This window comes from Carettochelys insculpta, chromosome 2 (genome assembly GCF_033958435.1).
Source record: "Carettochelys insculpta isolate YL-2023 chromosome 2, ASM3395843v1, whole genome shotgun sequence".
In the NCBI taxonomy this organism is placed as follows: domain Eukaryota; kingdom Metazoa; phylum Chordata; order Testudines; family Carettochelyidae; genus Carettochelys; species Carettochelys insculpta.
In genome coordinates, this window is record NC_134138.1 from 67,751,598 (window position 1) to 67,767,492 (window position 15,895).

Below are 15,895 nucleotides of genomic sequence, written 5' to 3' on the forward strand. Positions count from 1 at the left end.
AGAAACTCCTTACTGTTGCTTCACACGTCAATAGAATTTGACTCTTAAAGGAGAGAGCACTTTGCATCACTGATGTGTTGGATTTATAGAACGAAAAAGCAAAACAAAGAGAAAAACTAAACACAAAATCAATGCATGAGATGAGGCATCATTTAATTAAGTGTAATAATAAGTGAGCAAACATTCAATTAATATAATCAGGGCCAGAAATGGAGCTATTCTGATTTACGTGAGATGAGGAGATAGACCATTGGGTGCTATTTTATGTTTTCACCTCACTGTCATTCATAGATGAAATTGGTCAAGTTCAGTAAAGAATAGCTGTTCTGAGAAGCGTTGCCTGATAGTCTGAGTAAGTTTTCTGGGTGAGATTCTGATCTCTATTAAACCAGTGAAGCTACAGCTACACTGGAGCTGTAAGTCAAAATAACTAATGCAATTTGATCAACACAAATTGTGTAAATGATTTCAAGTTAACTTATTTCAGACTTGGTGCTGTCCAAACGGCACCAAGTCTGAAATAAGTGCTGATTTCAAAGTTCCCGCTACCCCCTCACAACGAGGGGTAGCAGGAATGGAATACCGCACTGAAAACAGCACTGCTATTTTGAGCACAGTGTTTACCCATGGGGTTGCTATTTCGGGATAAATTTGTGTTCCAAAATAGCAGCCACAGTCTCGAGACAGCCTGAGAATCTAAAGGAATTTCACAGAAGTAAAAAACAAAAACAAAACAAAAACCCTGCTCGCCTGAATAAAGATTTACAGGAGTGGGTACTACATTTCCAAAAAAGAGGACGAACTGTTTAGTCATGAGTGAGCAATTGTCTCTGGATTTACAGTGTCAAAAAGCTTCAGTTGAAATTCAGACTCCCATGCTATTCAAAGCTTTACTTGGTAATAATGCGGTTGTTTCAGTTAATACTGAAAAATGAATAGCCGTCTCTATAAATGCCAGGACGTGCCAGAAAGGCAGTGGCCTATGTTGGGGTCTTTAAAGTGCCATTACATGCAGGAGAGCCTTCTGGGGAATGCTGGATGGGTGTGCCAGAAACACAGTCCCTTAGGAGGCCTGGCAAAACCTATCCTTTCATTTAGGAAGTAATGAGACAAAGAAAGTGTTATATTACTTTATAAAGGAAGTGGAGTGGATACTATGGATGACTGAACAAGGTGGAAGATATGTAGGAAAGGTAACAGGCTTAATTTGGCCTAGCTTTGGGGACCGTAACTCCACTGATTTCAGTGGAGCTACACCAGCATAAAACTAGAATAAGGCAATGCGACTTCTGGCAACATACACATGATGGCTTTAGAAAAGTTGGGGTGAGGGAGATAAGCAGCTGAGGGCAGCACACAAGTGTCACATAGCTTAGATAATGCTGTTATGTTACTATTGCCAGGACAGCTCTGATGATAAGTTGAACTCTAAGGGCATAAGTGAAGGTTAAAAATACATTCATAGAGTAAAACTTATTTTTCCAGACATATGACAGAGACAACGTATATTTGTATGCCTGTTTTGTTTCTCAGTTCAGTTTATTTTATTTTATATTTGTGAGGTTAAAAAAACCCAAGAATCACCAAATCTTTTACGGTCTTTTACCTCTTCTTGGTGCAAGGCAGAATGAAGCAATGGACTCATGGGAGAAAAGGGTAATTTCCATAGTATTAAAGTTAACCTCAAACTGTATAGATAAATATGAAAATAAGTGAAAGACCCACATATGATCAGGTTGTTCTGTTGTCTGCTCCTTCTAGTGCAGTTGCATTGCTGACTCATTTCCTCTCTGATTTTCCCAGCTAGCTATTTGTATACCAATGACACAATCAGGGATGTGGCTGGGTGTAGCTGAGCTCTGCTCAGGATATCATTCTGAGGGAAAGGAAACGACAGCTCTCAACCAACTTTGTGTTCCCAGGTTTCTTGGTTTGGTACTCATCTTAGCTGAGGACAGTCTGATAGGTTTGCTATCGAGACACACACACCTCCCATGATGTCCAGCGATGAATGAGTGTGGAGGAACTTGTACCAATTGGAGAACACCTTTACTTCAGGGGCTCTACTTTCTGGCTTTGTCTACATTACAGTGATCTCAGTGATCTGTCGACAGAAGATATCTTCGGACAATAACTCCTGTTGACAGATTGCGGCCACGCACGCAAGTGGATCGCTCTGTCGATCTGCTCTGTCAACAGAGAGCGGCTGGACTGCCAGGCTGCTCTCTTGACAGAACAGCCAACTGGGAGCACAGCAGACTGGGCTGCCAAGTGACCCAGAAGTCCTGTCTGTGGACAGAGGACCCCCGGGAAGCATCCACATGGCTTATTTTATCAACAGATTCTGTCAAGGAAGGCACTCTGCCTCATAGAGGAGAGGCAGAAGGCTGTCAATGAACTTGCCGAGTTCTGTCAACAGTATGACAGTAAGAAAGCACATGGCACATTCTACTGTATTCGGTAGCTGTGACTTAATCTGACTTTTTAGGATTATCTCTTGCATGCCCTAAAGGATTTTGGTTTTCCTGTGCACAGTTACACCGTGTTATCCTGAACTGTTACTTTTGGCCTTTTCATTTTCTTCTGTACAGAAAATGAGGCCTTAAAAAGACTTGATTTCATGACCTTGCATCCCAAGCTTACACAAGTGTTTTTTAAAATATTGATGATTCAACATTACGATGCAGAAAAGCTTCTGAGTAGAATTCAGATACAGTATATTTGTTCTGACTCCTCTTGTCCCTCAGGACTTCCTAAAAAGTGCTGGCACCTTTCAAAGACAGGAATACATGGACTGAAAACAAACTGTGGAACATGCAAATTTTGAAAAATGTGTTAAGAGTGAGTAGATGGACAAGACCCTTTTTTTCTTACTCACGTGACTAACCTAATTGAACTGGAGGACTCTGCTTGCATGACACATGCATATAAGGATTGCAGAATCAGACTTGCTATGGGGGAAGCAACAAATGAGCACCTATTTTAACTCTGCCCTCTGTCAAGTGATATAGAAAAGTAAGGCTACGTCTACACGTGAAGCCAACATCGAAATAGGCTATTTCGATGAATAACATCTACACGTCCTCCAGGGCTGGCAACGTCGATGTTCAACTTCGACGTTGCGCGGCACCACATCGAAATAGGCGCTGCGAGGGAAAGTCTACATGCCAAAGTAGCACACATCGAAATAAGGGTGCCAGGCACAGCTGCAGACAGGGTCACAGGGCGGACTCAACAGCAAGCCGCTCCCTTAAAGGGCCCCTTCCAGACACAGTTGCACTAAACAACACAAGATACACAGAGCCGACAACTGGTTGCAGACCCTGTGCATGCAGCATGGATCCCCAGCTGCGGCAGCAGCAGCCAGAAGCCCTGGGCTAAGGGCTGCTGCCCACGGTGACCATAGAGCCCCGCAGGGGCTGGAGAGAGAGCATCTCTCAACCCCTCAGCTGATGGCCGCCATGGCGGACCCCGCTATTTCAAAGTTGTGGGACGCGCAACAACTACACGGTCCCTACTTCGACGTTGAACGTCGAAGGAGGGCGCTATTCCTATCCCCTCATGGGGTTAGCGACTTCGACGTCTTGCCGCCTAACGTCAAAGTTAACTTCGAAATAGCGCCCGGCGCGTGTAGCCGTGACGGGCGCTATTTCGAAGTTAGTGCCGCTACTTCAAAGTAGCGTGCACGTGTAGACACGACTTAAGTGAGGGATGATTTCGTTTCACAACAAACACAGATATCATTCCAGTCTTCCAATACAGGAAACCTCTATCACCTCCAAACAATGAAATAAATTACACTGAACTAACAACTCAGAAAGCAAAGAAAGCTAGAACAAAAACACCACAAGCTGCATCATCTTGTGTAGCATATTTTCTTTTAAGGATATAAATTAGTATGTTACCTGGTGGACTCCTGCTTATATATGTCAATGATATTTTCAACTAATAGGTTCCTTTGAAGTCCATACACACCATGTCTGTCCAGAACCACTTCATGTCTGCAGGAGGGACAACGAAATCGACCACCTGATGCCACAGTGGTACCTCCTCTGGTTGGCAGATATGGGTTAGAGGCCTGTTCTTGCCAAGCAGTAAAATTACAGGTCAATAAAGCCATGCATAACTTTTTTATAAAAAACAAAACAAAACACTATGGTTGTTCTAATAGTGGCCTTAATTTTCACAACACAAGGTGCATATCAGGCCACCTATTTTAGACCTGAACCAAAGCCCGCTGAAGTCAGTGAAAATATTCTCAGGACTCAATGATCTCTGGATCAGACCCTTAAAACGGGACTCTCCATTGACCTAAAAATACCCAGATTAAAGTTATGTCCCAACATCACTTCACTCAGCCCCTGCCAGCTAATAATATTGAAACAAGCTGAGCTAGAAAGACTAAACCATTCTACAGTGTTAGAACAAAAATGAATTTGAAGAAGTGGGTCTCACCCAGGAAATCTCATTAACTAATGAATGGATGTGTTAGTCTTTAAGATGCAACAGGACTGCATGTTTATTTATTTATTTTTTTAAACCAAATGCTTTTAAACATTGTCTGCTTCTGTTCAGGGCCATACAAAGATCTGGGGGAGCCCCTTGGCAAAATCTGACAGTGAAGCCCCTCCCTCATCCTTCCAAAAATTATCAGTCTGTCAAAGGAGTTTTAGAAGTGCGATGAGATGGGATAGTAGAAGGCCCATGCCTCTGGGGGTCTGCCCTCGATGCAACCAGGGGACTGCTCCAAATCCCACCTGAGCACCGATCCTGTTGCCAGGGGACCAGTATCCCTGATCTTGTTACTGTCTTTGGGCTCCAGGCCTACTGGATTCCCTTAGACTCGGTGCAATGAAGCCAATAATATTGATGGTGACTGGACCTGGCCAGGCTGGGCAAGTAGCTCCCTGAACTATGAATGGTGGGCACCACACCTGGTGGCACTGCCAACCAGGGCATCAGGCCACAATGCTTTCCCAATTGTCCTACCCACCTCTTCATTATTTTGGGGGCCAGGGTAAGTCTGTTTACCCATCCCCCACCTCTAAATGGCCCTGCTTCTGACAGCTCTTCTTAGTTCTACATACTTGAAATAAAAAATTCAGTCTGAATAAAAATAAATGCTAGAAACAGGTCAAAATGTAAAATACAAGGGGGCAGATCTCTGCTGGTGTAAATCATCTCTATATATGGATACCATATATGTAAACACCATATGACTACTTACAGCAGCAGGGGATCTTCCCCCACAGATCTCCAGGTGGAGAGAGCCAAACAGAGACGTTTCCTGTCTAAGTTCAGCTTCTATTTATGTTTAAAAAAAAAAAACGGCAAATTCTTAACAGAAAATAAACTGGGTAAATTCTCCCCTCCTTTTCTCCTTGCGGGAATTAATTTATACTGCAAATCTTCGTATGGAAATAAACCTACCTGGAAAATATCACTGGCACATTTTCTACATAGGTTATGCTGACAGGGAAGGATGACCACCGGTTTAGTAAACATCTCTAAACAGATGGGGCAAATCAGTTGCTTCTCCAGGTTATCCATGGTTTGCTGCTCTTTGGAAAAAGACTTGTAATTCAGAGAGGTGCTCATCTCCTAGCTGTTCCAAGGCACATATGTCTCCGAGTGCGTCGATCAGTTTCCAGGTTCGCTTCCTTGAAATAAATCCACAGCTTGTGCGATCAAATGTCCTTTGAATTTCTTTCACTGAAGGACATTATTTAAAACAAAGAGTTGAAGGGAGCTGGAGCTGTTTTTAGCAGCACAACGTCACTAGTTGCCATTCTAACTTGTCCATATATGCAAGTGACATGAGGACAGATTCAGACAGGTGATGGATTACAGGGATGAGAGAACAACATTCTTGTCTCAAAGAGAGGAGGAGGTGGAGGAAAGGGAGAGGAGTTGACAGTTGTCACTGACACATGCAGAAGCGTAAGTGTTAACGGCACAGCAAATGCAATCTAGTTCCTTCTTAGCTCTGTGCCAGAGTGAAAATTATAGGGCTCTGAATAACCCCATATCACTTTCTGGTGAATATTAGCATGAATAGTAATGTAACAACCATTGCTTAATTACTGTATATGATAAATAAAATTTTAATGACTGAAAAGTTGAAACTTTAATAAATTGCAATAATAGGATGTAGAAGTAGTAACAAACTCAACCCCTGAATTCCAGAAGCACTGAGTTCTCACAAACCTAATGGAAATCAATAGGAGCTGTGGATAAGTTCCTAAATAATCATGTCCTAACATTGTAGTAACTCTAAAAAACTGGTACAGAAATTCTCATGACATTATAATTTCTTGAACTTCCTTAGATAACTAGAAGTTAATTGAGAGTGACAATTTTGTCTGTTAGTTTCACAGCCATTAAAGAATTCCTGTTTCTGATTAAAAGCATAATAATATATGAAGATATTTTATTTTTACTATTAGAGGATAATTGCGCATGCTTTCCATATCCATAGTATAAACCAAATATATTTAAGCTTTGGACACTGCTGTGTCTATCTGTTTATTAGACACATGGCTCCTTCAAAACTTGGCACTGGTTCTAGAGTTATTTTTATAAATGACAATTTCACAGATAATTTCTGGCATGTGATGCATGATCTTAGGGAAAAGCCATCTGTGCTTCTATTTGCCAATAATGTATCACACAACTGTATATCTTTCATCTACAAATCTAAACCCAATTCCCACACATACTGTAAAGAATTGCATTGTCTGCTTACGTACTGCCCATGTTAATTAGCATGTTATTTCCAGTGTTATTTGACTATAGGAGTAATTACTGCTATACAGAGTAGTTTATCAATAATGTACCTTATAGTTGGCCTCATTATTTACAGTAGTTAAAGTTGATAGAGTATTTTAACTTGGAAAAATTATATATATGTGCTAAGTGATATTAAAGAAGCCTGTGTACTCTGTGACAAGATGAACCCAAATTCAACATTAAGGCATTTACATATCTTCTGACAAAACTTCTGTTGACACATTCACAGCCACACATGAAAGCAGGTATCAGAGAGGTAGCCGAGTGAGTCTGTATCTTCAAAACCAAGAAGTCCTGTGTCACCTTATAGACTAACAGATATTTTGGAGCACAAGCTTTGTCAGATGCATGAGTGGGGGGGCGTGTCTCAGTAAAGGGGAGGGCCAGAGCTGACAAGAAAGCTGATTGCTCTCTTGATCTGTTCTGTTGACAGCGAGCAGCCAGACAGCCTGGCCACTCTCTTGACAGAATAGCCAACTGCAAGCATGGCAGACAGGGCTGCCCAGTGACCTGGAAGCCCTGTCTGTGGACAGAGGGCTCCCTGGAGTGTCCACACTGCTTTTTTGTTGACAGAGTCTGCTGAGAAAGGCGTTCTGCTTCATGGAGGTGAGGCAGAAGGCTGTCAACATAAGTGCCGAGTTCTGTCGACAGCATGTCAACAGAACACATTTTTAGCATGCACCCTCTGCAAGTTGTGTCAGCAAAACTGGGGTTTTGTCAACAAAAGTCTCTAGTGTAGATGTTGCTAATATACATAAATACATCAGAGACCTCATTCACACAAGACATCAGTTTGGTGGAATCACTTTCAGAGCGCGCCTTTAACAAAACTGGTGCTATTTTCTCATGCAGACAAGGCCTTAAAAGTTGTTAGGGGGAAGTTGCTTTGGCAGCAGAATTGGGGACAGTTGGATGTTTTGGCAGCATGCAGGAGACAGTGGAAAGGGAGGTTTCTGGCAACAGAAGGAGATGCACCTTTTTCATCCCACCTCTCACGCCATGGGCAGAGTCAGAGACGACTGTTAGCATCTACAGAAGTTTGCACTCTTCATTCCCTCTCCCTCAGCCTTCAACCAGCTGTCCCTTCGGTATCCCTGTCTTCCACTGCAGGCAGCTTTAAAGTCAAGAAGGAAAGGGAAAAAAGGGAACGTCTACTGTTCTCAGATGACTCATCTTGTACTTCCAGCCTATGAAGTAAAGCAGAAGGAGATGAACTTCTGAGACAAAAGCTGAATAACGCATGTATCAATGTACTACGATGTTCATACGCAACTGCACAGAAAAAAGTCGGCAAGACTGAAGGGGTTACTAAATGATGAAGTGAGCATAACTGGAATTTGGTGGGACATTTGTATAGGTGGATATAATCTAGGCAGCCAAGGTGGAGAGGGAAGAAAAGGTGTTCTCTGCAGAAACATTTATGCTGCTGAGAAGTTGCCAAAGAGAGTGGGAGTGGAATTACTGAGAAGGGAGACATGTCTCATAGGAGCCTTTTGTTAAGAGTCCCTTGCAGGCTCACCACCTCTTTGTGCGCCGCTGAGGGGCGTGGGGGGAACCTCATGGCTGACTGCCCTAAGTCCTGTTCCTCCTGCCTTTTCCCTGCCCTTTCCAGGGGCAGGGAGCTAGGCCCCCCTCCCACCTTGCCCCCAGGTCTGTGGGGGCAGTCAGCCCCACTGGGCCTTTGAATCCTGACAAGGAGATTTTCAGGCCTTGTTTACACTGCTGGGGTAAGCCAAACTAAGTTATGCTTCTCCTGCTACATGAATAACAAAACTGAGGTGGACATGGCTTAGGTTGGTCAGCAGGTGAATGGAGCAGCTGATCTAGTGGTCAGCCAGGAAGTTTTTGTAACATTGGATTTCAGCCCCTCTTCCCAAGACATTTGGCAGCTGGACCATGAGGGGGGGGGGGCACGTCAGATGAGTTCTTATTTTTACTAATGCTACAAGGGGGTTAAGGCAATTGGGTGTGATCTGTGGTGGGTGCTGTACCTACACAGACCGGGAGCCCTGGAACAGCTTGTTAATGTATCTGGGGGTGGAGCCCCGATCCTTCTTGCACATCTCTGTAAAGCTCTCAGACAGGTACTCTTTAATTTTTCTTACGGAGTGTTTGGGTAGGCTTGCCTTATTCTGACCTCCTCAATACAGCACGTTTCCATGCCAAACGAACAGTACATAATCTGAAATCATGGCACCACAGAGCATTGTGGCACAATGACCAGCCTTGGGTCCACATTGAGTTAGCATTCATTCCTTATCCATTTTTCTTCTTCTAAGCTGACAAATATCTCTTTTTGCAACCTAGAAGGAACAGGGCAAGGAGCATTGAGCTTCTATATGATAGCACAAGCTGCTCCACCTTGCCCTGACCACCCCACTCCCTTCCCCAGGCTGCTAAGGGAAGGGAAATTTTCACTGTCCCAACAGAGCGGGCCTGGAGGCATGTGGTACTCAAGAGAGCTGCAGAGAGGAAAGCACAAACTATTCTGCCATTTAAAGGCAACTCCTTCCCTTTCCCAGGTCTCTAGGGGAAGGGCAACATTCACTGTCCCAGCAGAGTAGTGAGTAGAAACATGCTGTGACTGCAAGAGACACAAAGCCCCAATAGCACGAACGCACTGTCATGCTTGAGCCCTATCCCACATCTCCCTTTCTTTCCCCATACCCTTGCGGGGGGTGGGGGAGCCTCCATGCCCCAGAAAAGGGGAAGGAGGAGCACATGGTGACTGCCACTAACACAGCCCCTAGCCAGCCGCACCTGATTGCAGCAGGCACAGCTACAGAAACTGCTTTGGCAATCACAGGCTTAGAAGCACGCCCCCAGTCTGTGCCTTAACATGGCTGGAAGTGAACTATGTCAAGCAGGTCCCTTAACATCCCTCTGTAGTGCCTGCTACACAGAGGATGCTTAAAAGCCAAAATTTGTCCTTGCACAGAATACATCCCTATTGTGTTTCACAGAGGTACTTTCATGGGATTCCTTTGTGTGTTGTTAAACTTTTATCTACAGTAAATTATCATCATCAATAACTGCGGGCTCAGCGCCTGTTGGTGTCTGATGCCTCTCTCACTATTTCCTTCCATCTTTCCCTGTCCAGTGGAGACTGGCTTAGTTTCTGTAGAGTAGCTCTGCACCAATCTCCTATGTCATCTATCCATTCTCTGTGGGGTCTGCCTCTCTTATTTGAGCCGTCCATTATGCCGAATAGCAGGGTCTTGATTTTTTGTTCGTGGTTCATTCTGCAAATATGCCCAAATAGTTGTAGCTTGTGTTTTATAACCTTCTGCAGCAGGTTCTCTTTCAGCTATATCTTTCGATATAACTCCTTATTGGTGACCTTCTGCATCCATCCTATTCTCAGAATCTTCCTATAACAACTCTTTTCTAATACCAATATTCTTCTTTTTGAATCTTTCGTTATCACCCATGTCTCACATGCTGCTGAATACACACGTTTTCAAGATGGTCAGCTTCGTTCCTAAGCTAATTGCTTTACTTTTCCAGATCTTATCCATCGCCTTCAAACTCACTCTTGCTTTTGCTATTCTAGTCGTTATTTCCTTCTTACAGTCTAGATCATTCGTTATCTCCTTAACGTCTGGCCTTTGCTTCTGTTTTGTTGCAGCGTGCTCAACAGCAGAATCTTTGACAACTGCTCATTCCCCCCCCGCCCCAGATGTTAGAATGGCACAGATGTGCAGGAGAAAATGAGCAAAGGGAGACATATGTTCATAAAGCACATGGAAGCCATCCACAAAGACAGGGCACAGTCAAATGCATGGAAGAAAACCACTTTTGGAGGAAAGATGAGCTGATTGGGATGAAAAGAGAACCCTAAGACAGCCACCACAAGCATAATGTTACCTTCGCTGATGTCTAACCAAGTCTCCTGAATCTGGCTTTTAAATGGCCAAAGGCACATTCTTCTACCATGCTGCACTTGCTCAGGCTGTCATTCAGCTGCTCCTTACTGTGGTCCAGGCTGCCTGTGTATGGCTTCCTGAACCAAGGAAGCAAAGGGTAAGCTGTATCACCGGGACTGCTCTTGGCATCTCCATGTCTCCAATGGTGATTTTCCAGTCTGGGAAGAAAGTTCCATTCTGCAGCTTTCTGAACAGACCAGAGTTCCTGAAGGTGCACATATCATTCACCTTTCCCGACCATCCCATGTGTGATAGTGCCAGAGAGATAGCTGTGCTAATCTGTATGCTATCAAAACAAAAAAGCAGTCCAGTAGCACTTTAAAGACGAACAAAATAATTTATTAGGTGATACTTTAAAGAGTAACAAAATAAACACATCCCACGTGTGTTATGGGGAAATGGCCCTTGTGATCCACCAATGCCTGCAACACAATGGAGAAGTACCCCTTGTGGTCTGTGTACTCTGTGGCATGGTGTCTGGTGCCAGGATAGGGATGTACATTCCATCTATCACCCCACTGCAGTTAGGGAATCCCATCATGGCAAAACCATTCACTACGTCCTGCACGTTCCCCAGAGTCACTATCTTTCACAGCATAAGGGTATTGATTGCCTTTGCTCCCTGGACGTTGTCAGCCTCTGCTATAGATTTGCCCACTCCCAATTGATTGCTCGCTGACTAGTAGCTGCCTGGTACAGCAAGCTTCCACAGAGCTATTGCCATTTACTTCTGAACTGTCAGAGCAGGTCTCATTTTGGTATTGCAGTGCTTCAGGCAGGGGAATGCAATTCACAAAGTTCTCTGGAAGTGGCCTTATGCATGTGGAAATTTTTTAGCCCCTGCTGATGTTCCATGCCTGCAGAAAAATGTGGTTGCAACAGAACTGGCACTCCACTGTGTACCAAGCATCAAGTGTAGCCAGCATCTCCCAGATCCTCCTCTCCAATGTCGCACTTTCGTATACATCTGTGTTCTTCTCAAAGTCTTCATTGCTCTCATGGCTGCTTAGACTCTGCACATACCGGAGATCAATGCATGAGGTGCTCATAATGCTTGCTACAACTGTTTTCAGCTACATGGGTTCCATACTAGCCTTGTAATGGCAACTGCATGGGTATGAAACTGGGCACAAAAAGATTTTCTGCCATTGCTTTCCAAAGGGGGAGGAAGGAGAGACAAGTGCCCTATGGGATGCTGATGACACACACCCAGAATGTCCTGCAGCACTTTTTTGTCCCATCACACACTGGGACAGAAACCCACAATGCAGTTGGAATTGTGGGATAGGTACTCACAGTACATTGCTAACAATGTCAAACCTGGCAATGCTAATAGGGACACACTCCATCAACTGTATGTACCAGTATGGACATGCACCTTTGACTTTACAAAATCAAGGGGGAGAAAATTAACCTTAACAAATTTGACCTAATTTCGCCATACCCTAAGTGACAGTCTGGCCACTCACCCATCTCCTTGTCAGTGTGGTTGTGACCAGCTCTGTCTAGACTCTGAAGAACCACTACTGAGAGGAAGCCTTGAGCCTCACTATCTCTCTCTGACTCCCACTAACACTCAGAGGAAACTCAGCCCCTGACAGCAGCTAGGGAAGACCAGCAGCAGTCAGGATAGACCTCTGTGGCAGTCATGGAGCAATATTGGTAAGCTGCACTATAGAGTGCCTCATGACTGAAGGCACCTGGCATTATATACTGCAGCTTACCTGGGCACAAATCATTATATAGCCAGCCAGGCCTGGGTAGCTTTCACTACATAGTTTGTCATGCCTGCTCAGTGAGAATCACTGAAGTTAGTTAGCAGGGACTAAAGCCGTAACACACAGGCAAAAGAAAAACCACACAGAAAAATATAAAACACAAAGAAATGACTGTTCACACTCTTCATCATTTTCAAGTATTTCATAGGAAAATGCAGAAAGAAGACAGGAGATTAAATACTGGTAACACCCAGAACTGTGTCAAAATGAGTCCCAGAATTGGATAAATAAATGCACAATTGTCTCAAATCTGTCAGTGTTCTCTTCTTTGCTGGTCTGAAAAAATCCCAGTTCCTCCTCAACACTCCTGATGGCTAGTGATAGATTGCTGTAGGAGTTTGAAGAACTGTGGCAAGAGCGAAGAGCTTGATGTCTGTACCTCAGACTTTGTCTTGCTTCATTTGGCTTTGGAGCAAGTACTTCTTCACAGTAAGACTGAGCAAGGCTTCAAAAACTTCTTGATATTCAGGAGATTTCATCACATTCACAGCAGCAGCCCTGACTACAGCATAATAATCTTCTGACAATGCAGTCTCTTTGCTGATAACCCTGGAGAGGCAACTGCCGTCACCAATAATCTTGTTTATACGGTGGATTCAACTTTGCTGATTTCTTCTGTAGCTCTTTGTTTGGTCAGGGAATTGGAATATGCAGCTTTTACAGGCTGCTGTTCACCAAGTAGCTGAGGTGGGAATGAAGGGCTTGTCAGCACAACTATTGCCTATAATTCTAATGCCTGTGTCTGTAGGATGCAGTGTTTTTTTCACAAGTAGTAGCAGGCATGGAAATGACCGGCATGTCATCATGGCTCTCACTGCATGATATGTTAGTGTCTGCAGGGTCTGATGGTGGTGGTGAGCTTGGAGCTTGGGAGCTTTCATCACAAGGGGGGTTTTTGCACTCAAAAACAGCTTTTAGATTAAAGCTATGATGTTGCTGATACAGTATATTATTATTGCCTTTTTCATTTGCTGAAGTATACAAGCCCTTTGAATTTTTTTCCATGACTGTATAAGGACCCAGGTAGGGTAGCTTGCCTTTATCCCCTTTCCTCTCTCCCCTTTGTATGTTGTAGAGGAATGCTTTTTGACCCATTTTAAAGGCTACTTGCTGCTTATGGCATTCCTCATTATCCGTTTTTTGTCTTGCATGTGCCATAACAATGTTCTTTGCAGCTGCAATTTTTGTACCTGCTTGATGCACATCAAGTGGTCTTGGACATCACTGGTATTTAACGAACACTCCATTAAATCAAGATCAACAGGAATCTCAGCATTTAAACCTTCATTGTCATCACTGTCTAGGCAATGTCTGGGCAGCACAGGCTTCCTGGCATACACAAGCCCATAAGATGTAACATGTGTCGACTTACACCATGATGTTTGGAATGCAAACGGGACTCCCTGTAGCACGTTTGGCCATTCCTCTTCTAACACTGTTAGCATGACACCCTGACTTGTCCAGTTTGCACACTCAAGAAGGCCATTTGCTCGTGAGTGGTAAGGACAGGTGGTCCTCTGTTTTGTTCCTGTTAAAGGATGTACATTTTTCGAAATTTCCTTATGGAACTCACACACTTGGTCATTAATTTGTATTTTGGTGCAATCAAATCTGCAAAACAGCTTGTAAAGGAAAAGTGCCACCTCTTTGGCATCCTTATTCCACAGAGGCTTCGTCTCTAGCCACTTAGGCTGTGTCTACACTACAAAAATAACTTTGAAGTTGCTTAATTCGAAGTTCAACTTCGAACTAAGCGACTTCGAAGCAGAGCATCTACACACTGAAGTTTAACTTCGATGTAGGGCACAACTCCATTCCCAGGACTGGAGTAAGGACTTCAAAGTTGGACTCCCTTCGAAGTAATGGAAAATGTGTGTAGACTCTATGCTGGCTACTTTGATGTAGTGCCTAACTTCGAAGTTAACTTCAAAGTTATTTCCTAGTGTGGATGCAACCTTAGAGAAATAATCTGCTGCAACAAAAATACACGCATAGCCCTCTGGATTTTGGGGCAAAGAACACAAATCTGTTTCTTCTTGGTGCCATACTTTATTTGAGATGGGCACACTGTGAAGTTCTAGAGCTGACTTTCACATTTTTGTGGCCCCTTTCTGGTGCTGTTCACAGGTGGCAACATAGTCTCTAACATCCTTGGTCATATATTACCACCATAATCCTGAGTCTAATAATTTCCCAAGGATCTTTTTGCGACCAATGTACACTCCCAGTGCCTTAGCCTGTTTTGCTGTTCCTAACCCTTCATAAACACATTTCACTAGTTCACATATTTTAACCTTGTCCTTAATAACCTTTAAAGTATCATGTGCCAACGGTCTCTTCAGCTTCATAATGTCATTGTACCAGGAATGTCGATCTCCATTCCTTATTGTGATACGCCCAGCTTGCTGAATAAAATTATTCTTCACCTCAATATTCTTGACTTCTTTGACACACTCAGGGAACTCACTGCTCAACAAGTAACTTTTGATTTCTTTGTAGTTGGGTTCACCACCAACCTTCCCTACTTTTTTTGACCTGATCATCTTGGACTATCTCACCATTTTGGAAAGATTTCACTGGTTTGGAAGGGATAGGTCCAAATTAAAAAGTGGAAGTAATGGATTACAGAGAGTAACTGTAACACTGATAATTTCAAATAAATAAATTTGATTTTAAAATTTAAGTGGTCAACTGTTGAGAAAAGCCAGCTCCTCTACAATTCGCGGTGGAATGAAAATTTCATACCTTCAATGACTTTTCCTATGCACCCAGTGCATGCTCTATGGCTGACTTCATTTTTCAGGCAGTGCACACTATGTAGTGAAAGTTATTCAAATTTAGTCATTCTTACCCAGGCAAAAGTCATTAAATTTAGTGTCCTGTGGCACTTTATAGACTAACAGAAAAGTTTTGAGCATGCGCTTTCGTGAGCACAGACTCAGTTCATCAGATGCTGGTCTTGGAAATCTGCAGGGCCAGGTATAAATAAGCCAGAGCAAGGGTGGGGATAACAAGGTTAGCTCAAGTATCGGAGAGGTAGCCATGTTAGTCTGGATCTATAACAGCAACGAAGGGTCCTATGGCACCTTATAGACTAACAGAAAAGTTTTGAGCATGAGCTTTCGTGAGCACAGACTCACTTTTGTATTTAGCCAGCCATTTACAAAAGCAGCTTCCCCTCCCTTGGTGTTCACACCTCCAGATCAGCTGCTGGTAGTAAGCCTCACCCTTGCTGACTGAGCTAACCTTGTTATCCCCACCCTTGCTCTGGCTTATTTATACCTGGCCCTGCAGATTTCCAAGACCAGCATCTGATGAAGTGAGTCTGTGCTCACGAAAGCTCATGCTCAAAACTTTTCTGTTAGTCTATAAGGTGCCACAGGACCCTTCGTTGCTGTTACG

General features: G+C 43.6%; 1 protein-coding gene across 3 annotated transcripts in view; it reads right to left on the reverse strand.

Moving 5' to 3' along the window:
• Nucleotides 1-5,759, reverse strand: part of TRIM55 (tripartite motif containing 55) — a 57,917-nt gene extending 52,158 nt beyond the window's left edge. Inside the window, exons 1-2 of one of the 3 annotated variants that reach the window (XM_074987128.1) lie at nt 5,431-5,756; nt 3,906-4,078 (exon numbers count right to left, since the gene is read on the reverse strand). In XM_074987128.1, the coding sequence (XP_074843229.1) occupies nt 3,906-4,078; nt 5,431-5,598 (341 nt within the window). In that variant the 5' untranslated portion in view covers nt 5,599-5,756. Of the gene's footprint in view, nt 1-3,905; nt 4,079-5,430 lie in introns of all 3 variants that reach the window. The other 2 variants (XM_074987125.1, XM_074987126.1) reach the window with 2 other exon arrangements.
• Nucleotides 5,760-15,895: the final 10,136 nt, after the last annotated feature.